Genomic DNA, 23358 nt, shown 5'->3' with positions numbered 1-23358 from the left:
CAGTGGCGTGGCGTGCTTTGCGACATATCGATTTATTTGCCTTTTAAACCTATGGGAAAGGATCGATAGAACGGGTGTTCGCAGCGAACACCTTAATAATCGATTCTTTACCATAGCTTCAAATGGAGAAATATCGATAATCGATCATTCACGCCTCGCCACTGTCAAAGTCGTGTCCGTCTCAGATGTACCCGTCACATCTTCGACGAATCCTCATCCTTTGTTCCGAAACACGTGTAATTTTGTCGCTCCTCTGACGTGAGAGCGTACCTGTATAATCACATGAGCCCTGGGAAGCGCAGAATTTTACAGAGAACAGGGCTTGTAAAGATATTGAGTTACGCTTTAACGTCAGAGGAGCAACGAATTCGTTCGTGATTTGATCTAACAAGTCCGAAAATGGAGATGTTGCATGTGTGAGGAATTTGCGATTTGACTGTTGATTCTAATGCAAAAGTTCGCGAGAAACACGACGGTGCCGCTGGTTTTCTCTGAAATCAACTCCCAAGCTCAAAAAAAAGCTCTCAAGTTGAGGCCAAAATGGTGGGGATATCCCACGCTATCCTGAGATTCCACCTCTACATCAAGACGAACTCTCCATGCACAGATAGGGAGCAAATACATTGACAGGGCTGCCACTTTATATGGGGGACTCCAAAACTGAAAACACGGCAACCCTGCTAATGTATTTGCTCCCTATCTTTACACGGAAAGTTTGTCTTGATGCAGAAGTGGATTCTCAGGATAGCGTGGAATATCCCTCCATTTTGGTCTCAAATTGAGAGCTTTTTTAAAGTTTGGGAGTTGATTTTGATTCAAGCAAAAATCCGAGGAAACAAGAGAAGGTATTTTTCTTTTCAAATATTTCCTGGCGTCGTTCCGTTGCGGGTGTAATTTAGTCTACGAAAAATTGAAAAAGTTTACTCGCGGTCGATTTTTTGCGAAAGCCCTATCAATAGGTACTACTAGCAAAAGTTAACGAAACTTTGCGCAAAAATTAAGTTCCGTAAACCTATCTCTGTGTGGACAATGTCTTGCATTTATAAGAAATGAACGAAAATATTGCGAAAGAACAAACATTAATGGGGGTTAATAATTTCAACTTCCGCTTCCACGCCGCGCTGACTGCACCGTGTTAGACGCAATGCGTGAAGTATTCATGCAGTCTTGTAGGCGCTATGCGTTTCACGCCGACCGCCGCTGACCGCACTGTGTTCGACGCAATGCGTGAAGTATTCACGCAGTTTTGTAGGCGCTACTAGGTATGTCTTACACGCCGACCGGCGCGCCGAGGGCTTCTTTTTATCTCAAGTCCTCGTCATCATTGCTCTCTGCGCCGCGCCGCGCTGTCTCTTGTAATCACCGAAATACGACAAAATAGAAATTACTACACTCTCAAGAAATGAGAGATTTTGTTGCCTTGTTTCGTTTGTACTTTTTTCTGAATCCGATTTTTTTAGACCCACATTTAAAAAAATTGCAAAATTTGCCGCCATGGGCCGCGGCCCATGCGGCCACCCCCTATATCCGGCCCTGCCCTGGTAAAAATTGGCAGTAGAATCTGTGTTCCAAAATACCATAGACCTACAGCCGGCTGTAAGATTTCCAATAGCTTCTATAACCGGCAACACAATTTCTTATAGCCTTTTATAGCCGATGGCGACTAAGCAAGCAACAGCCTGGCGATAAAGTGTATGCTAAACGTTACTAATTACAGATGCTAGGACTTAGTGAGTTTTTGGACTACCCCTCTCTTTTTGGACCGGAGTATCTTGATTTATTTTGCGAGGAAAGCTCCGCACTTTTGAAGGATGCCTGCCATGCCTAACATGTTGGAGCGCCTGCAATTTTGTATAATACTGTGCAATACCTCTGTTGTGAAATAGTTGCTTCAAGCGCCGTGGTACGCTGCGGCGCGGCGGGCGGGCAGCCAGCGCAAAACGCGCATTGGCGCCTTTAAACCTAACAGGGATACTTCAAGCATTGCGCAATGCGTCAAGTATCCCTGTTAGGTTTGAAGGCGCCAGTGCGCCGCCGCTCCGCTTTGTGTTAAGCTCTAATATTTAATCTCGTGGAGTCAGTGTTTGTCAACTCATGACTTTGAAATGTTTGCACACTCTGTATGGATAATTCTCATTTTAATTGATGAAAAAAATATGTAATAAGGGAAGATATAATGTGCGTTTTGTAAATATTAAGGTGATTCCGCACACACTTAAGGATTTAAGAAGCACACGAATTTCTACACAATTTCTTATAGCCTTTTATAGCCGATGGCAAAAAAGCAACAGCCAGGCGATAAAGTGTAAAGACCGGCGATAGGAACTATTTTATCGCTTCGTGTGGCCCGGCCGTATAATTCTTTCCACTCTCTACATCCAGCTATATGATTTTCTATCGCCTTCTTCAGTCGGCTATAAGAACTCCTATGGTATTTTGAAACGCAGCTCCTATCGCCAATTTTTACCAGGGTGCTGCCAGCACCACAGACTCATATCGATGGAAAAACTATGAAACCACGTATCCCGATTTGCGGCGTTGGAAATTTTCTGCAACACTTTTAAGGATAATCGATACACCATTATTGCATAAACTTTCGTTTTATTTTCCGGTGTCCTTGAAAAATGTTGCAAAAATTGTATAGGAAAACTCTCACTAGAGAATTTTGAGCGGTCCATTGGAACTCAATGCCACGGTCACGAAGAAACCATCACAGGGACACCCCGAGCGCAAAGCACGCCCCCCCCCCCTTCCCACCTCAGGAGCTCGTAATGGAGCCCTCATTACATTAATTGCAGCGACGAAGGAAGACCGCGGCGAGGGATTTTTGATTTCTTAGCAGCCGCCCGGAGGGGGGAGGGGGGCGCTGGGGGCACGGGGACAGGTATAATTGTTTAACTGACCGTGCTCTATCTGGACGGGGCCAGGCGATAAATTATCATGTTGCGCCTACAAGAATCGGTTTGCTGGTCCCGCCGCTATTTTCAAGTAATTTACAGCCGCAATGACGCGATAAATTTGACCGCGCTTAGCCGTGGCGCTGTTGCCGGATCTCGGAGCGACCCCAGCGGCAGAATGGAGATGTTGCATGTGTGAGGAATTTGCGATTTGACTATGGATTCTTCTGTGAAAGTTCGCGAGAAATACGATGGTGCCACTGGTTTTCTCTGGGATTAACTCCCAAGCTCAAAAAAGATCCCAATTTGAGACCAAAATGGAGGGATATTTCACGCTATCCTAAAAGTCCACCTCTACATCAAAACACACTCTCCATGTAAAGATAGGAAGCAAATACATTGACAGGGCTGCCACTTTATTTGGGAACTCCAAAACTGAAAACGCGGCAACCCTGCTAATGTATTTGCTCCCTATCTTCGCATGGAGAGTTTGGCTTGATGTAGAGGTGGACTCTCAGGATAGTGTGGGATATCTCCTCCATTTTGGCCTCAACTTGAGAGCTCTTTTAGAGCTTGGGAGTTGATTTCATAGAAAACCAATGGCACCATCGTGTTTCTCGCGAACTTTTACAAAAGAATTAATAGTCAATTCGCAAATTCCTCACAACACATGCAACATCTCCATTCAACTCTGTTTTTTTTTTTTTTTTTTTTTTTTTATTTTTAGGTAGTTCTATAGCAGTTGGGAGAAAGATTTGATAGGCGATGGACAAGTCGACAATTTATGGGTTTTAAGACATTTTTCAACAATTTCTGAGCATCACACCATGCTGAAGTGCGTCAGGTGCGTAATACCTCTGTTGGTACATAGAGGGTCATTCAAAAGTCAGGCACCACTGGCCATGAGGGTGGCCATTTGAAATTTTTGAGTTGCCCCCCGCCCCCCCAGGGGATAAAAAACTGGAAAATACCTAAAAAAGTTTCTCCCTCGATATGAGGAAAAACGCTTTAAACCGCAAGTCGATATCATAATTAGAACTAAAGTTATGGCCAGTGGTGCGTGACTTTTGAATAACCCTGTATATCAAGTATCGAGGGTGAAACTGCAAAAATGCGTACCTATCCCGGTTGCAGTATTGGGAAATCTCCGCTGCTATTTTACTTTTGAAAAGAGGACCGAACCAACATCATGGATCGAAGCTTTCACAGAATATTTTTATTAAGAATAGAAAAATCACAGAAATTATCAAAACATGATGCTATACAGTAGTTTTCTACATGGAAACTGAAGTACGACAGGAAATCTGCATGCAATGCCGCAAACCAATATACGCATTCCTGCAGTTTTACCATCAAAAAATGAATACAAATAAGAAGAATATCGATGGCGGTGTTTCAAAATATCCCCTCCTTTATTTTTTCGAAGGGGAATAAGTCAACTTCATGACTTGAAATGTAGACAGAATTTATTCTACTAACAGAGAAGAAAAATCAAGGATTGAAGTTGTCATGATAATGCGTTGACTAGTTTTCCGAGGAAAAAATTAAGTGTGACTGGAAGTGGAAGTCTGCAACGTCGCAAACGGGGCTACGCGGTCTCGCACTTTGGCCATCGCTACGCTTGCAGCTCGTTTTTTAATGTAGAGGAGAGCATTCTTTGTCAATAACTAAAACTTTGATTTTTTATTTACTCATCGTCAGTTATTGATATGAAATATTTTCCTGAAAAATTTGCTTTTTATGCAACAGTATCTCTTATTCTGTACACAATCACATGTCATGACATTTCGATAATGAAATTTCTAAGCCAAATAAGTATCTCAGTCTGCGACGTTGCATACTTCCTGTCATCCTTTAATTTTCAAATGTAGTCTTACTGTCGATTTGTGGCCAAGTATAGACTACTTAAGGTTGAATTAAGCAGTTTCTGCCCTGAATTTGTCTTCATTTATAGTGGTTGAGTAAAATGTTCTGACTCTCCCTGTACTTGTTAATTGAAGTGCTTCGTGTGAGGAGGTTATTTCTCAGATGTGGAGTTTCAGTCTCTGTCACTAATTTATGTCTCAGAGAATAATTTAATGGGTTCCTTGCAGAACAAAGCTGAATCATGAAGAATATTCAGAAAATATTTTAATGAAGTTTATGCAATTGCTTCCCTTTCCATGAATGAAGTATTAGTGGTAATTCTGAAACACTGCAATTCAGAAAAACCCTTCTCACGTCCAGCACCTCAATTGGACGCATTTCTATCAAACAGAACTATGTGCAGGTGGGAATGATGGGGTGTGATCGTTAGTGCTGGGGTCATAAGAATGAATGGGAAATACAAAGCGCCGGTGATGGAGCCGTCTTCTCGTACTGGTCATTAACTCATGAGTTCAGTTCACAACGCTTTAGACACATGCCTATGGCTTATACACTTTGCACATAGTTCTATTTGACAGAATGTAAAATCCTGCTTTTCCAATTCAGCAAACGAAATTGTGAGCCAACTGAATGCGGCACCCATGAGCCATGGGTATGTGTCTAGAGCCTTGTGAACAGGGCTCATGAGTTAATGACCACTACAAGGAGTTTCGACTCCTCGACTCCGCGAGGAGGCTTCGTCACTGGTGCTTTATATTTCTCATTCATTTTTATGGCCTGAGCACTAACAAGCAGACCCCACCTTCCCCACCTGCACATAGTTCTGTTTGATAGGAATACGTACAATTGTAGTCCTACTGTTGGTTATTTGATATGACGTAGATAGAGATACACAAAATAATGTCTGGAAAATGAAGTTTTATAAAAAATACCTGATTTTTAGTAACATTGGTTGAATTTAGACCTGTAGTCACCTTGTGGTTAACAAGAATGTCACAAGTTAAAACAATCTTACAAAATTACAAAAATAAAAATTTACAAAATATTGGAAAAACTTTAACAAATCAACAAGACACTGGTAAAAATTAATTTAATACTTAAAAACAAGAGGGCACTGGGGCTTCTATGTTAGTCCAAGAGTTTTTCCTTGAGATACTCTAAGATTGTTGGCTTCCACGAATTGAAATTGAGGCCATCTAATATCATAGACTCTGGTATGAAGTTCTCCACAGGCGGTTGTTTCCTGAAACAAACAGTAATCGGCAGATGAAAAACTGAACGGACATACGGCATAAGAAGCAGTTTTGAAAAATGAGCTTTGCAGGTTCATTGGTTATGCAATTATTTCATTTGCTCAAATATCTTGACGTCTAAAGCTATTGCATACATGGGATGCATTTGAGCAAGCTTTACATTGGTGAAATCTCATGAATATCAGCATGAATACATCATAAAATAAATTAAAACATGCAAACCTTGCTTCATTCATATTTCGAGTTTTTAAATTTACCTCAATCTAGATACATTTTCTCAATTTCTAGTGTTCAGGTTTGCTTAAAACAGAGATATACGAGCACCAAACCTCAGGAAACAAATTTATGACTATTAAAAGTCATTCTTACAAATGGTATGTATTTTCCTGTATTTTTATTTTTCATAATGATTCTGTATTTTTTGTTACGTAGTATTTCTTTGCACAGTTTTAATTTTAATTAGTTTTGTTTTACCTCTTTTGTTTTTTTAACACTCATGTAGAACACTCTTTCTGTACTTGACTATTTAATGTGAGTATGAGCAATTTTTTGTAGTGCCTAATTAATTTCTGTTGGTAGCCAGACCCATAATTGGAATGATCTCTGTTCGAAGGGCAAAAGTCCAAAAAATCATGAGCCCTGGCTTTCGTTGATCACGCAGGCCGCTAGGGCTCATGAGTTTTTGAACTTACTCCTGTCAACAGAAACTGATTCAATTTTTTTGTGTACTTTTTTGTGTTAATAGGCTATGTTTCAGGATCCTTTTGGTCCTTTACATCTTTCTGTAAGCAAAAATGCCATGAATAAATGAATAATAATGATTTCTATTGTTTTAGACATTTGTTTCTGTTTCCCCTACCCCCCCCCCCCTTTTTTTTGTAAAAATGTCAAACACTCAACGTGCTTTTAAGTGACTGAGAACATTTGTTAGAATGACAGATAAGATTATACATGATTATTAGGCTACTCAGGTTAGGTTCTTGATAAATATTTATCTCTCTCAAGAGATTAACTGCATCCTTAAAGGAAAATGAGGGGAAGAGGAAAAATTTGAAAATGACTGATATAGACTACGCAGATCTTGCGTCTCATAGTTTGTTTTCCAGAAGCATTTTTTAGTGACAGAAAAAAATAAGGTTTCTCTTTTAGATATTGGACAATTTTTTTTACATTTTTATGAAACAGCAAATGCTACCGACAGCATTTTTCTACAATACTTTAAAGCTTGGTTTTTACGATCAGGCACATCAAGGGTTTGATCAACATGAATTGCAAACAGAGTATCAAAGACCATTTATTTGATCTTTGAGATATATTGCTAACTGAGCTGTTCGTGACAAGACATACATTTTTAAAAAATACAACTGCAGGTAACAAGGCTGAATAATAACACATTTACCAAAAGACGTTTGGGCTAGAAACACAACAGCCTTCTCCCGTTGGATAAAAATATAAATGTAAAATTGCATTGGATTGTACCTTTCCAAACGAGACAACATTATGAACCAAAACGATGTTTTTATTTGATACCCTGTCTGTGACTTATGTTGATCAAATCTTAGGGGTTCCTTTAAATTTTGATCGGCGACAGGCGCATCCATAACCCATTTTGACTGTGGAAACTGAGTTTCAGAATTAAACTATTCAAAGTAAAACCTTACAAAAAGAGAATCAATTTTGTAGCCTGCTGAATATTCTGTTCTCCTTCATTGCACACTTCTTCAAATTCAGAGATGCTTTCTTCCAACTTCAACTGATTGTTTAGCTCTAACGACTTGGTGCTTTCGATTAGATGGTCCACATTGAAATCTGCAAAAGTAAACATGACTTAGAACAATTTGGCACTCGGGAAAGCTCAAAGTAACAAGGGTAAAAAGAGGCAAATGGATGTATTTCTGCCAAGCGGAACTATGTGCATTATGATGTAAGCCCTGTTATGCATATATTCTTATGGGTCTTAGGGCTCATGTCTTAATGCACATTGTTTCGTTAGGCAGAAACATGTCCAAATGTGTTCGTGGATGTTAACTTTTATTCTCTCTTGTTTCTACCCGTCTCTGCATTTGAAGACCAGATAACAGGGTACTTGTAAAAATAATGATGGGTCAATATCATTCACTTCTCTTAATTCATTGTATGTAACCACAAAGTGCTATATATGGGACTTGTTTGAAACAGTATTTCTGGTGCACTCTGATGACGTAGCCACGCAGGGGAAACAGTATTTGCTAATAGGCTAAATTCAGTTTCTAATGGACCACTAGACAAGGTACGAATTTAAACAATCTGATACATGTTTCTTAACAAGAATTTCACGTAGAACACGATTCGTGCAACGAAAATTACTGAAACCAACTCCTAAAGAAGATATTAACGTTTTTATTTCACATTGGTTACGAGGAATTTGAACTGCCCGCTCACAAGAAACTCAAAGCTCTACGTGAGTCAAATCGAGCACTACAACGGTTTCACCAAGCCTCTCAGTTAAGCAATATACATTTCCCACCACGTGTTGTTTAAATTACAAGCAATTTGCTATAGCTGAGCCAGAGTGTCAAGATTGAGGTTGCCAGATTTTTATATAGCAGAAACTGCCATGATAACGTTTAGCGCTCGATGTGAATCACGTAGAGCTTTGAGTTTTCATGAGCGGGTGGTTTGAATTCACGCATCAAGAATCACTAAATAGCTTCGTAAAAAGTTAATTTTTGTAATTTTCGTTGTGCGCATCGTGTTTTACGTGAAATTTTGGTTGATTAGCATGTATCAGAATGCTGAAATTCGTACCTTGTCTAGTGGTCCATTGCTTGGATTTTGATGAGCCTTTCCTCCCTTTAGGAATGATATTTTTAACTTGCTGGTTGCTTCAAGAGACTGTGTGTGTTAAATACTATACTACAATCCTGCAAAAATTCCTTGCTACTGCCCTATTGTTACGGTGGTTGTTGTGGTTGTTTTACTTAAATCTGTGTGATGGAACCTAGTGAAAATATGACAAAGCATCAGTATCAAAATTATTGTCGATGAATATCGATATGTGAGGAACAATACCGCCTAACATGACAATTTCGGCAAAAATGAGTTAAAAATTTATCACGCAGTGAAATTAAGAAGAAAATTGCAAACCCCACCTTAAAATTACAAAAATGGCAAAGTTTTCCTTCATCTTGTAAAACTGTCAGTTTGCAGAGAGGCGGAATTATTCCTGAGTCATTGATACATAAAGCTTCAGCGTCTGAGAGATAACTTGCAAACTCAATTCAGAAATCAAAATGATTTTGTGAGAGCATAAATCAGACTTCTCTTCTACCTCGTCGGTAATCAAAATCAACATTATAAAATGTTTGAGCAAATACTTGAGTGGATCGAAAAAATGTTATTTCATTAGCCTCTTGCTACATAAATTGCATTCTTATTCTAAGTTACTCTAGTGACACAAGTGGTAATTCTGGAAGGTCACGGGTAGCCCTGGACACATTTTTGACAAAATTTTCAAAATAAAAATCATCAAAATGGTGCAGCAATTGTGTCTTGAAATTAGAGAACTCATTAAAATATGTTCAAATTGGTACAAAATAAGATGGAAAAACGGGTGAAAAATTTTAAAAAAACTGGCAATTTCCATAGGGACACACCTATTGGAGGTGATGGCATCAGTTCTTCTAGCGCACTGATAGACATATTATGCCAGCACAAATTTTCAAGAACATTCCTAAGGATACAATGAGCCGCTGTGTATGGGGTGTACATGGGTAAGCAAGGTACATTTTTTGTGATGTGTTGTGGCTCGCTGTGAAAAAAAAAAGAACGAATAATTAAAAATTATTAAAAGAAACAAGGATAAAAGTAAGCTCTGCAGTTGAAAAATGGCTCTAAGATTGGGTACCTATACTTCAAATTTGATTTTACAATCTTGAGAAAAGTATATAGGTAACTTCTAGGAATTGAAATTCCGGTTCAATTTTTTCACATAAAATAACAAAGTCATTAAAAGTTATTACTGATCTACAATAAGTGATTTCTGAAGGCTTGTTACATGCTATTTGCTCAGAGAGAAGTTACCTATGTAGAAAAGAACTAAAATATGAGTTGATGCTCATCAGAAGATGAGTAATAAAAAAAAAACCTCATCTTTTCTGTAATCTTAAGAACAAATTTTGGTGACAAGAACAATCTGACTAAATGAAACAAAATCAAACCAAAACTTTTCGCAAAAACTTCGGAAATTGAAAAAAATTAGTATTCCTTGACTAGCCATATTTGCTGAAGAAAATAGGACCATGCGGTTTGTCGACAAGAGCCTTAACTTGCAAAAGTCCATCAGATAAGATTTGAAACAATACTGCCGAGTTGAGGAAGAACACCATATGCCTTCGGACGTTGCCAAATTTCCTCCGATAAAATACGAATTTTCACGGAAACTGTTGGATATTTTTCTTCCAATTTTTCAGACAATTTTGTACATACTAGAGTCTAAAATAACTCAAAATTTCAAGGAAGCTATGCACAACTTCCCTGAAAAAATGCATAGTATCCAGAGAAATTTGGGAACTCTTGAATGTCGGAGTTCTTTCTTAGCATGGCAGAATAGAAGAGAGTTATGGGGCTTGCGATGAATGGGGCGACATTATAAGAGGCGAGTAAAATAAAAAGAAATAATGAATAAAGCCTTACTTTGTAAAAATAACCATGCACACACCAATTTTTTAAGTCTGATGCTAAGGGAACAGATAAAAACAGTGGAAGATTCTCCCTCGAACATGCGAGGATCATATTAATCATCGATACGGTTTTTAAAGTACAAAGCAGAGCTAAGTTGTGAATTTTTAAGTTTGATATCATCGCTTTGCAGATGAAGGAACATATACCTATTCCAAGGGTGCAAAATCTACTTGCACAATTTTGCTTTCACAAACTGAGATCACGGAGAAATTGCTACCCACAACTTTGCTGTTTACTGACCGCAATCCTTGAGAAAAAATTAAAATTTTCAGCGAGGAGCGTCTAATAGTTTCTGAATAAATTAAAAATTTAAATGGGGTTACGTTTTTTGTCAGGGAAAAAGGACAGTAATGATCTTTTGAGCTTAAAACATGTATGTGATTGAAGAATAAATTCTGAAATTGGGCTCGAAAGATTCAACACATACAGAGTGGCACACTTTTTTCCGTTTTTGTTGAGACTTGGATTTTGGCGCTTGGACCCTTTAAAGAGACATTGGTTCATGAGCACCTTTTGTCAGAAGACTGACTCTGTTACCTATGGCAAATGTCTTGCTTTGATGGAGAGACATTATTCTTGGCATATTCATTTTGATAGAACACAGAGATAGAACTTTTCAGTAAAATTGACTTCTATAGTAATAGAGGGCAGGGACTATTTTTATTTCTTTGGCTGGTCCGAAAGCAAAATAGACAATGGACAAAAATGTTTCTTGCTTACAGATATCTTCATTAGTTTTTGAGAAACAGAAAAAGCCTGATTACTCTGGAGTAATTACTTACCAAACTAGTTGCAGGGCTTCAACCGGTATTCTGACGAGCAAGGATACTTCTGATTGGATAAAATCTTTCAAACTCAACAGCGGATTGTTACTATCAGGAAGCCATTTCTGAGCCAGCTCTTTTTTTTGGAAGCTTTTAATTTTTGATACTATTTTCTGCTTGGAAGCTTCAATATCAATCATCACAGAGTTTTTTTTGAGGTGAAGAAGGCTTGTTTCTAAGCTTTTCAGCAGAGATTTCTAGATTTTAGACAGGCAAAAATAAAACAATCATGAAATATGCACAGTAACTGCTCAAAGCAGTATAAACTAAATGGAGATTATCTAGCCTCAAAAGTAAAGACAGGATTCTTCAGAAAGAACTATGCACAGAATACCAAGAAATTCAGTGTCGGCTAAATTTTTATATTATTTGATATGATGTTCCTTACAGCCTTCTGAACACAATGAACTTTAAAATTAAACTTTCTATGTGTCGATCTTGAAACAAGCAAGGCTAAAAAGTAATTTTTTTATATTTATATAGACAATATCCATTAGAAACGTTGCAACGTCTTAATGGTGATCAAAAAGAGATCTTGTTTCCCTGCAAGCCAAAAAGATAAGATTGGCAAGAAGAATGAAACTCCTCCAAATGATGATAGCTTGCGGCGCAGCATCCACACATATGGCAACAGTTCATCATCTGCTTTAAAAAATACATGTAAAAAAGCCAAAAGAGATTTTCAGGCCTGCATTTCTTTCTCAATTTTGAAGTATGGAAAGTTTGATTTTAAAAGGTCAGGGGATTATCTTATCAAATAATATAAAAATGCAGACAGAATTTCCTGGTATTCTGTGCGTAATCCTTTCAGGCAAATGAAATTTCTATTAGAGATGTTAAACCAAAAATTGCATTATGTTTAATATCAATGACTGAAAAAATCGAAAAATGTAATTTCCCGTTTTGTCAAAGAAAAGGGTCTTTTATACTATCACACACATTACAAAAATATCAGAATCAATTGATTTGCCAATCATACTAAACACATGGTTAATTTGGCAAAATTAAATGAATGAAAAACTTGTGGTTGAAGGAATCTTCAAGTTTTTGATGACCTTTTGAAATTTAAAAAAATGCATACATATAACGTCCATTAAAATTGTCTGTACTTAGCCTCTGTTGCCATAATAATAACTTACTTTGGGAAATTTTAAAGTTTATCAAAAATTCCAAGTGTGTGATGGTAAAGCTTATAGAATTAAGTTTCACTATAAAATACATCTAGATATTACCTTCTGAGGGAGAATTGAGTTTTACCATTCTATACTGAAGTCCGAAACCTACTTCCCTGTTGTAGCGTAACTTCCGCAATGGACTTTGGCGATGTATACTTTTCACCAAAGAAGGAAAGGGGGGGGGGGCGTCCCTAAATTATTTCTTTCGTTTGCCTGCCTGATTTCAAGGGTGAATTATGCATTTATTGCACAGAAAGTATCCAAAGCTTGAATTTTATGTGTGCAACTGCAATCTATGCATATAAGAATGGGACGATCCTGTGATAGTATTCTAACTATCAAAAATTTTAAGAACTTGAATTAGTATAGCAAGCACACTTGCACCATATTAATGAGAAAAATGAAGGGAAAAAAGAGAAAAAAATTGAACTGGAAAATGCTTTAAAATTTACACTTTTTTTCGCTAGTTGTGGTCTCAGATGATGGTCTTTGGCTTTCTGATTTTATCTTTGTTTAAAAATTTCATTTTGAAAAATAGCCCCTTTCCAACAACTTTGAAACATGTTTAATTCAGATTTAATTTTGCAACGAACATTACTTACAATATTGTGTTCTGCCTCCAATGTAGCATGTTCCATCTCAAAGTAAAGGTCCTTCGAATCTTCTGAACGCAAGATTTGAAGCTCCAAGGCATCGTTTTCTTTTTCTAGAAACTTAATCCTCTCAGTCACCAATGAATAATTGACAACGGAGTCAACCCACTCTGCGGCATCTTCCTCTGGTAGTCCTCGGACTGCTTTCATCTGCAAAACAAATAAATAGACTGTTGCATTGGTTGAATTTGAAGTATATTCAGACATTTTTTGATGAGACCCTGTGAAGCAGCTTAAGCCGTAAGCATTACAAATGCTTGTTCTGACAGCTAAGTCAATATTAGACAAGTTTTGTTCAAAACAACAAAATGTTTCCGTTTTTTTCTTGTTGTTTTTTTTTTTTTTTTTCACGCGATTCTGAACAACCAATGAGAGAGCAACTTCCAATTTAAGGTTAGAAAACAGCTTTGCTCTTTTGAACAACATAAAAACGACTTGCTTTCAGCACGTTGCAGTTTTTGTATAACAATGTATCTTCAGGGGCTCCCAAATTTTGAGCGCGAAAATAAGCCCTGCCCCCACAACAAAATTAACTAGCTATTTCTGCGTTTAAAACGTTTTTCCCAAATTCTAATTTTTGACAGGAAGAAAGTTAGAGCTATGTATGTATGTCGTTGAATTTAAAACTACTCCCATCGTAAAAAAAAGAAAGCCTAAACCAAAAAAATCAACTTCACAAAAATAAATTAAAATTGCCAACGCGTGCCAGAGCTCCCTGGCCCCTTTTGCAAGGTGAAATTCCAACTGAAGCCAGGCTGGGGCTGCGGAGCCCCAAAAACGTTTAGGAAATTTTAATCCACTTTTATGAGTTTGAAATTTTTAGTTTCGGCTTTCTTTATTTCAATATTTGGTTCACTGTTTGTTACCTCGATTTGCTGTTTTTTTTGTTTCACTTACTTTTTGTTACTTTCGGTTTATTACTCCCATCTCATTTTTTTCCTATCTACAAGTTGGTGCTCATCCGTTGAACTCAGTATTGCAGAATTCTACTTCGTCTATTGGCTTAAAAATGAATTAAATTGCCTGCTTAGTTGACCTCAAAGATACTAGGGTAGAGGGGAGTTTTCTGAGAGCGTATTAAAGCATGTTTTTCAAATTCTCATTTTTCCACTCATTTCAACAAAGATTATTTTTCTGAAAAATTTGCGAAAGTGAGCAGAAGTCCTTATTTCAAGGCAGTCATGCATTATCTTAATAAATCAATTGAAAATTACTTCTTATTATAACTTTCTAGCATAGCTTGTTTCATATTTTTTGTTTCAGCTTAACTAGCATCCAATTACTTACAACTGAGTCAACAAGCATATGTTTCCTTCTTATCAGCTCCTCTCGTTTTAGCGCTACTGAGTTCTGAATCTCTTCTAACTTTTGCTTATCTTCCGCTATCAATTTCCAAAAATCCTTTAATTGATCATCTGGATTTTTACCTCCGTTAAGTTCAACTTCCCTCCTGTAATACATCAGAGATCAAACAATTAAATGGAAGCAAATCAAAGCATACCGCAAAAGGATTAAAAAATCAAAAAGTCATCTGTGAAAAATTTTGAAGTTTATAAACCTAAAAATAAATTCTGTTTAAGAAATCTTCCTTCCAAGTTTTATAGAGATCAATGTTTATTCCTCCATGAATGATAAACGTAGAAACTTATTCGTGAAGGAGTTTCCACAAAATTTTTGTTTCAAGTTCAAGCTTTGAAACTTTAAGAAGACAACTTTTAAGACAATTGCTAATACATGATTTGAAATATTTTGACAATCAAATCGATTCTTCTTAATAAATTCTGAGAACCAAAATTATTTTGACCATTGATAAGGAAGGGGGAAGGTAAAAGTTAGATATTTAAAATAACAAAGGTTTAATTAAAATGTCTAATTGCAAAAAGAGAAGCAAAATTAAGTTTTGCAAGAGAATCAATTTGAAGGGACATTATAATTTTGTGTAATTTGAGGCCCTGACAGTGATCCTAGGGTTTCTTGCTAGCACAATCTTTTTACTATCAAAGAGTACATTGGTTTAAATGGAAGAAAATTAAGCCGTGCAGTAGAATTTCTTTTGCATACTAAATGCAGTCAAAATGCAAGAATTCGATCTTAGAAAGAATAAATGGAACATTTAGAAGAAAAAATTACATTTTGGACCAATGGCTTAATAAAGCAAAAGGTCTCAAGCTGTCAATTTTACTCCTTAACAATATGCGCACTTACTGCGTTATGACCACCTTCTCATCAAACACAAAACAGGTTTTCATAAGCCATGAACGCACAAGTCTTGCTAATTGTCGGAAAGAATTGTTTTCGGCCTCTAGAAATTTTAATTGGCTATTTGCACAGTTGCAGAAAATTAACTGCATTTAGAGAAAAATTCTACCATAGTACATTTTAAAACTTAGAAACACATTCTGACGTATCGCATCAACTTGTGTTATCTTAGTACATGTAATGTTTATGGACTTAGCCCAATAAAAATGTGAATAAATTGTAAATAAATCATCCATACAATTCATGAACAAAAAAAAAAGCGGCAAGATTAAATTTCAGCAGCAAAATTTTACAAAAAATTACACTAAGTGACGTACTTGAGTGTAGAATATTCTTCTCCGACGTTTTGGGATGTGGCAGCAACGACTAATTCTTGATTCAATGTCTGCAGCTTCACAGTTAAACCTGCTAATAGTGATGAGGAAGAGAGGTTTCTGGAAATGTTGGAAATATGCATCTGGAGTTTACTTTTTCGTTCCTCATCTTCACTGGGGCTTACTAGAGTTCTTTCCATTTCTTCCATAATTGTAAGATCAAGACCATGAAGCAAATCCTAAGGGAAAAATAAAAATCATAGTCTGTCTATTGATGATAGAAACTAGAGTTCGCGACCGTAAATTCAGAAAGGTTATGGCAAAAGGTTAGAGTCAGGGCAAAATCTAAATTCCAAGGAGTAGCTGAGTACTCTATACTTTTAAAACAGAGGTAGTCTCGAGTATTTGTCCCGAGTAAGAACAGGACCAAGAACTTTTCTCGCCTAAATCAGGGTTTAGGATTTGTCAGGTCCTGAAGCATCCCCCCTAGCAAAATTAAGACAATATCTGAAGTTCCAAGCTTAAAAAGCCTATATAGATTGGGCCAAGGAGATAAATGAAGTCAAAGAGTTATTCTTTCAAAGGTTTTATTCAAAATCAGAGAGTAATTTGATGACTGGCTAAAAATTAGGCATACAGCCGCTACTGAAATCTAATAAAAGTTGATTACAATGGAAATCTGTGATAGGCCCTGCTGACAAAAAAGGCGGTGGGTGGGTATCTATTGATTCCTTTATGTTTTGCATGCATGATTAGAAACCCTAGAAATTTGTTCGCGCAGTTCGCACAAATTTTCAAAACGTCGTTTTTAACCACCTGAACCAAGCTTAGAGGCATCATGGAGTTGTGTTAATTTCGAGTATGTGATCTAGACTTTTGCGAATTCGCCAGTTGACAACACAAAATTCGTTAATTTCGACGTAATTTGCGCTGTAGCTGGAAAATTCGCGGAAAAATTATCTTTATCCTACTCGGAGCCGCTGGTCATTCTGGTGGGCGGGACTAGGGAAACTTCGTAAAACTCCGGTTTCCGTTGTCGACCAATCGCCGGCCATGTTGAGCAGGGATTAAATGGAACGAATCTTCTAATGGATTGTTCACCTGTGCCATAGTATCTTTTTTGAAGTGGGAAGCTTAAAAAAATGTGAAGTTCTTACACAGATAGTAAAGTTAGGAGTGCTTTTCATAGTTTGCCGATGCGCTTATTGTGATTTTTGAGACATTATCTATGAGGAACAACACTTATTTTTGCTCTAGCAAAAGTTTGCAACAGGCCCATTCTACTTAGGGATGCAGAATCTTACAAGCTTCTCTGTTTCATGGGCCTATCAGCCAGCTTTTCACAAGATATCTAATTTCACAACAAGAGCATATTTTTCTCCTTGTGTCCTTTGCTTTTTGATTTTTGACCCTTAAAAATTTTCCCTCCATCCACATTTTTAAGAGCTCTGGCACATTTTCAAGTACAAGATCAAGCATTTTTTGCACCCCTGTTTCTACATAAGATGGCTTACCAGAACGTCAGCTGTTTGAGCTTCTGTCAAGATGCTTCTGTTTGAGGTTTGGAACAGCGGTGAACTACTATATTTTGGTTGGAATCTCCCCATAATTCTCGATTTCTGTAGGAAAAAAAAAAAGAAGGTAAAAGGAGGAGAAGAAATCCAGCATGAAGCATCAAGAAATCCAGGATTTACGATGCAAGAATAATGCGAGGAATTGTTGGAAGAGGCGTTTTGCAAATTTTCTGGTGTTCACCAGAAACACAAGTTAATTATTACATTCTTTTCAATTTGCCTCATTGCAATTTTACTTCCTATGTAATAGAATACTTATGCTACAGGATTTAATACAATGTACTCAGAGGTTGAGAACTTTTCCATGGCAGATTGATTGAAAGGATAATTTTGTGATCATGGTAAATATCCAGAAAGTAAAAATTCAATGACGAAAACAAACTAGGTATCAGAATTCAATCTCTTGACAAACTGTTGTTGGAAAAATTTAGTTTAACGGTTTCAAACGGTTTTATAAATTATAAAAGGGAGAAAAACCGAAAAAACATGAAACACCCAAATTCTTGGAATCCTCTTGTTGGCGTTCAATTGACCTTCATCAGCACTTGGACATACATTAACTAGGTGGATTTTTTTTCATTTATTTTTTTCGTCAAACTGGAGACAAATTACATGTATCAAATTACATATTGCAATTAATAACTACAATTTATGGCTCATATGTGAAAACATTCGTCTACGCGGAAATTAATGGTACATACATTGTTTTTAAAATAGAATTGAAATCAGTAGTTCCAAATCGCAAAATGCAGCTCATTTAACCAGCAGCAGCATTGCTGAATTTTATTTTGCCAAAGTTCCTGTCAAGTTTAATTTTTTAAAGCAAGAACCCAGCAACAAGATGCCTTGTAACTGTCTGTGCACTTCGCTTGGCTGACTTACAGAGAATATACTCACCATGACCATTACTTTTCTGTTAAAAAATTGAAAAAAAATTGAAAAAAAAAAAAAAAAAAAAAAAAAAAAAAAAATTAGACGATGTCTACATAGGTACTTAATTCCACCTGTATCCATCCACCACTCGGCAGAGAAAGTTGAATCATACTTTAGAGGAAGACAAATAGAAAATGCGTACTTAATAAGCATGCAACTTTACCGTTTCTTGTTGAGGTATCAGCCATTTTACTTGATCGATAGAATCTTTTAATTTGAGAAGTTTTCTGAACTGCGCCTCCTTCTCCTGCAGGAGCGCAATTTTCGTTTGGTCATCATAAATTTTTTTTTCAGTTTCCTTCTGGACTTTACCTGTAAAAAAACGCAATAATAATATAGGATAGTGTGCAGAAGAGAGAGAGAGAGAGAGAGAGAGAGAAACAACATATGTACTTGCCTTAAAAGTAATTTTTGAGCTGATACTTATTTTCACACTTGTCTCGGTTAACTTCCATAATTTTGGGGGACACCATCACACTCACAAATAAAATTTGTGGTATATCAGCGACAAACATCAGTTACATCCTAGATTGTTTGCCTATCATCATTAGCATTAAGTAAATCTTATGTAGTGATAAAAGTGTATTTTAAGTGCAGATTGGTAGAGCAATCTTGGACAGACCTGGAATTGTTGGACAGGATTATCAAAAAATACGGTACAGCAGAGTGTTTTGTTAATCTTGCTCTGTCTTACAAAATCTTAATCAGTCATATGACTGACTTGGTGGTTCATCTGGCCAAAGATAGGTATGATTTATGAATTTATTAATAGGACGTGAAAGTAATATTTCATCGCACTATTGACTCCAGATTTATTTTTCTTCTAATTTGACTTCTGCTATACACGGTTTACAAAATTCTCTGACTTTTCCTCACTTTCCAGACCACTGAAACCCTGTGTATTCATGTATATAATGTGTGTTAAAACGGAATTGATTTGATCTGTGGAAAAATGAAAAAACTTGTTCCTTGGACTTTATTCACTTACCCATTCGTTTTAGTTCTGCATTCAAATCCTCACATTTACTAGTCAAGGATTTAATTTCAGCTTTGTTGGCCTCTATCCTATTTGCTGAGTTTTCATAATGCCTTAAAGTCTCAATTTGAGAAATCTGATTGATTCTTTTCTGTAGAGAATAAACATCAATTTTAAAGCTTCTTTACAGACAAGTTACCTACTTGAAAAAATAATTTCAATGCAAAAAATGATACAAGATACCTACTGATGTTTGGTGAATACCATTATACCATTGTGTCAATATCTACTTTTTAAGTTTGAAGAGGTGTCATGAAAGTATTATTTTGAAACAGAAAAAACCAAGGAAAGGACCCAGCTTGGAGCACAAAGATGTTGGCAGCTAAATTTTGTTATTATCTGATTTGATGTTCTTTACGACCTCTTGAGCAAGATTAGCTTTTAAAATTAAACTGTGTAAGTGCCAATGTTGAGATAGGCAGAGCTGAAAAGATAATTTTACTTGTTGACTGTTAACCCATGGAGTGAAAAATCAATCCTTGCATAATGAATATAATGCTTTTATGAGAGACTGGAAAACATAGGTCTTTTCCTGGAGTCTTAAGATAAAATATTAAAACAAAGGACTGTGCACAGAATACCACAGTGCTGGTTGAATTTCGAGATTTTTCGATTTCAGACTCCTTGCAGTCTCTTGAGTGAGATGCTTCCTTAAAATCAAACTTTCTACGAGCCAATCTTAGGAAAATTGGGTTTGACAAGTGCATTTTTTGGCAATTTAACTTGTGTAATCTTACGGAGATGAGGCACCGCCTCTTGGTCGAAGATACAGAAACCTTTGCTTTGAACTGATTTAACGCGCAATCTTACCTCCCCGGCCAGTGTGAGATGAAGAAAGTAGAGCTTGCCCCTTCATACTCCACTCCACACATGAGAGTGCATGTAAAACTGCCAAAAAATCCTCTTTTCAGACCGGATAATCTTAAAATCGGTACAAGGAAAGTTATATTTTAGAAGCTCATCTTACTCAGGAGAACGTAAGACAGGGTTAATACAGAATTCAGAAAATGAATTTCCCTGACGCATTTTGGTAAAATTTCTTGACAACTGAATATGAGCCAGATGGATGAAAAGACAAAATTTGAAATGGTTTTCAGGCAAAATTTGCTGTGCAAAAAGTCAAACTCATTCTAGAAAGCTAATGAAGGTGACTTAACAGTTTTTTGGTGACACTTTCATCATTTTCCTTAACATTTTCAGGGTTTCCCTCACTGAGGCAACCCTGTAGGAAAAATTAAATAAAAAAACTTAAAACTAAGCTGACGCCCGACTTTTAAGTGTTCCATGCATAGTCCTTTGGAAGCGGAGGGTGAAGGTAAGTAATAACGTGAAAGCATTACTTACTGTGAATTTTCCTTTATTTTTCCCCAACATTTTGTCTTTTTTTAACTGGTTAAGTAAAATGTTTTTCCGAATGGTCTCAACTTCTTCTTTAGGTCTGACATGTTTCACAATGTGTTTCCACATTCCTGCCATCTGCGGGGTGAGTAGTCTGAAAAATTGAAAGTGTAGATTGGATGTATAAAGTAAGAATGTAAAAGGCATGTATGAACAATGAGGATACCCACTGAAGTAGAATTCTGACGTGCTGAGGGGAAACGCCGGATGAGCATTCAAATGTTGCCAAATTTCCCCTCAGAGCATGTTTATTTTTGAAGAAAGTTATGAATCAGAGTATCTACTAAAACAAGCTGACCAAAAATTAGTACTTTTTCAGTACATTCCCAAGAAATTCAGTAGCTACCCAACAGAAAAATTCAGTCCTTTTTCAGGACCTATATTGGTCGAAATTTGAAAATTTCTCTCTCAAATTGCGACAAAAATGAGTAAAACTCCGGACCTACTTGCGGAATTTCCACACTTTTCATGTACTTCCGGACCGTCCTTAGAAAATCAGTACTATTTCCGAACTTTCTGGACTTGTAGACACCCTGTAAATACTTTTTCTCGAAATTTTCTGACTCTTCAAATCAAATTACTGACAAAATTCTCTGTAAAATTGAAAGAAAAATATTTACAAATTTTTTCAAAGGAAATTTGACGATGTCTGAAGGCTCATACAGCGTTCATCTGTAGCTCGGCAAAATATTAAAGAAACTACCAGGAAACAAATGTAAAGAATCTTTTTGCACAGCCTTTACTTATTGATACCCTCTGAAAAGGGAGAAACTCGGTAAAAGGAGTAGAAGGTTTGGGAGGCAGTAATTTTGGCTGCTTGTGGGATGGATACTTGGACCACATAATGAGTTTTCCCTTTAACAGGGAATAAATCTGATTGAAGAACTTGAAATTACTCGTGAACCACCAATTCTAGTGAAATTAGATTTAAAATAGAAAAATAATTATACATGAATGACCAAGGCTCTGCAGAGGAGAGGCTAAGGTGAGCACTAATGAACATTGGCCCTAATCTAACATTTTTATTTTCCAGCAAGAAATTAAAACCCCACAGAAAATCCGCAACAAGACAACCGGAGATGTCTCCTTTTCTTGTTTCACTATCCATACAGATTAAATTACCTATGACACTTACTTCTGGAAACTTTCAGCCGAGACATTACCCTCAAATCCCATTCTTGCAGCCCAGTTCTTGAGGTCTTCACCGGTTAGACCACCAGCTGCTTTAGGGCCAGCAGCCAAGTTGGGACCAGGATTTGAGTTAGGACCAGCAGCCCAGCTACAGCCTCGTCTGGTGTTCTTCGGCTTAATCATCTTGAGCAGGCAATCAACTCATTACAAACTGGAACACAAAACAAGAAATTACAAGAAAACTTACTCAACATTAAAAACTTGCTTTCCAGTAAGAGATCTCCTATTAACCGAGGTCCACATACGAGGGCACACTGTAACACTTGAATGTTCAAATCTTTCACAGAAAAGCCTTGAACTTCACCAAGTTGAGCGACTTTGTCAATCATAAGTTGGTAATCCATATACATACAAAACACCTGCACAAGTGCATTCGGATTGGTTTCATAGAAAAGTAAGTAGGTAGAATGCAGGCAGCACTTCTTAGAGGAAAAAGATAAAGTGAATCATCAGAATTGCTCTGTAAGAAACTGCGCACCATTTCAGCAAAGTTGTAAGGTTAATCTGTTCATCTATGGTGCGGAACTCTTGGATTGAGAAGGAAGGTTGGGTTGGCTTCCGAGGGAATCAGCGAGGCCTAACGGTGACACTGATACCTCTATATTCCTGATCAAGATGAAGATAATTTGACAGGAGGAAGTGCGAAATGCGATGAGGATGAGAGTCCATATTGATGTACTTACCAATGTGATCACTACTCAAATTCAACCGTCTTAAGCCAGAAAGAGTATGAACATACACAAACTCTGCTATGAGTACTGAACGGCTGCGAAGGAAGATACAAAATAAAATTTCTAAAATTATGTCGATGGAACACTAAAGAAAATATTAGAATTACAGACTCACCTTAGATCACGGAGACAATGGCCTCGGTGTGGGATTATGGATATGGAATTATGGATAAATCTATGGGACAAGGATCAAGGCGCACAAGGCGAATTTTGAATTCATAACCTCAAATTTGTTTTGTTTTGATTACTTCGTTTTTGATTTGGCGGGCTTTTTGCGCGCTCTCTGTTGTCGAAACATACAACTTTCAAATAGCGGGAATTTTAAAAACTCGGACAAATTTTCAAAAAACCGCGCGTAAGGAGAAAAGAGCGCGGTCATTCAACCCTAATATTTTACTTTTTCTTCATAGTCCTTACAGATCCTACGTGATTTTTAGGATAGATATGGAAAATTGAATCCTCTTCACATATTTTCGGCGGAAAATTTTGGCTTTTTTGTGTACACTTGTTTTTTATTTGATTTTTGTTTGTA

At 36.9% G+C, this 23358-nt stretch overlaps 1 protein-coding gene across 2 annotated transcripts; it reads right to left on the bottom strand.

Moving 5' to 3' along the window:
- Positions 1 to 5661: 5661 nt before the first annotated feature.
- LOC109036918 (uncharacterized) lies at positions 5662 to 23122 on the bottom strand. 2 transcript variants are annotated; one of them, XM_019051339.2, is made up of 13 exons: positions 22942 to 23122; positions 22040 to 22246; positions 20851 to 20998; positions 19459 to 19597; positions 18634 to 18782; positions 17478 to 17582; positions 15967 to 16202; positions 14678 to 14840; positions 13340 to 13540; positions 11521 to 11759; positions 9652 to 9806; positions 7678 to 7825; positions 5662 to 6006 (listed from the first exon to the last, which is right to left on the bottom strand). In XM_019051339.2, the coding sequence occupies exons 2-13, from the start codon at positions 22216 to 22218 to the stop codon at positions 5892 to 5894; spliced, it is 1977 nt and encodes a 658-aa protein (XP_018906884.2). In that variant the 5' UTR covers positions 22219 to 22246; positions 22942 to 23122; the 3' UTR covers positions 5662 to 5891. The 2 variants fall into 2 exon arrangements, with proteins under 2 accessions (XP_018906884.2, XP_072161043.1); XM_072304942.1 differs by lacking the exon at positions 22942 to 23122 and adding an exon at positions 22779 to 22840.
- Between the last annotated feature and the right edge of the window lie 236 nt (positions 23123 to 23358).

Source organism: Bemisia tabaci, chromosome 10, assembly GCF_918797505.1.
Source record: "Bemisia tabaci chromosome 10, PGI_BMITA_v3".
In the NCBI taxonomy this organism is placed as follows: domain Eukaryota; kingdom Metazoa; phylum Arthropoda; class Insecta; order Hemiptera; family Aleyrodidae; genus Bemisia; species Bemisia tabaci.
The sequence above is the reverse complement of the archived record's forward strand: the minus strand, read 5'-3'. Positions and strand labels throughout refer to the sequence as shown.

What these genes read in the sequence shown, in the direction of transcription:
- LOC109036918 (XM_019051339.2), bottom strand. Translation starts at nt 22,218, where the DNA reads ATGATTAAGCCGAAGAACACCAGACGAGGCTGTAGCTGGGCTGCTGGT. An exon ending in AAAATAAAGGAAAATTCACA is followed by an intron (nt 19,598 to 20,850) that starts GTAAGTAATGCT and finishes TATTCTCTACAG; the next exon opens with AAAAGAATCAATCAGATTTC. An exon ending in GATGCCATCACCTCCAATAG is followed by an intron (nt 7,826 to 9,651) that starts GTGTGTCCCTAT and finishes TTACTTTTGCAG; the next exon opens with ATTTCAATGTGGACCATCTA.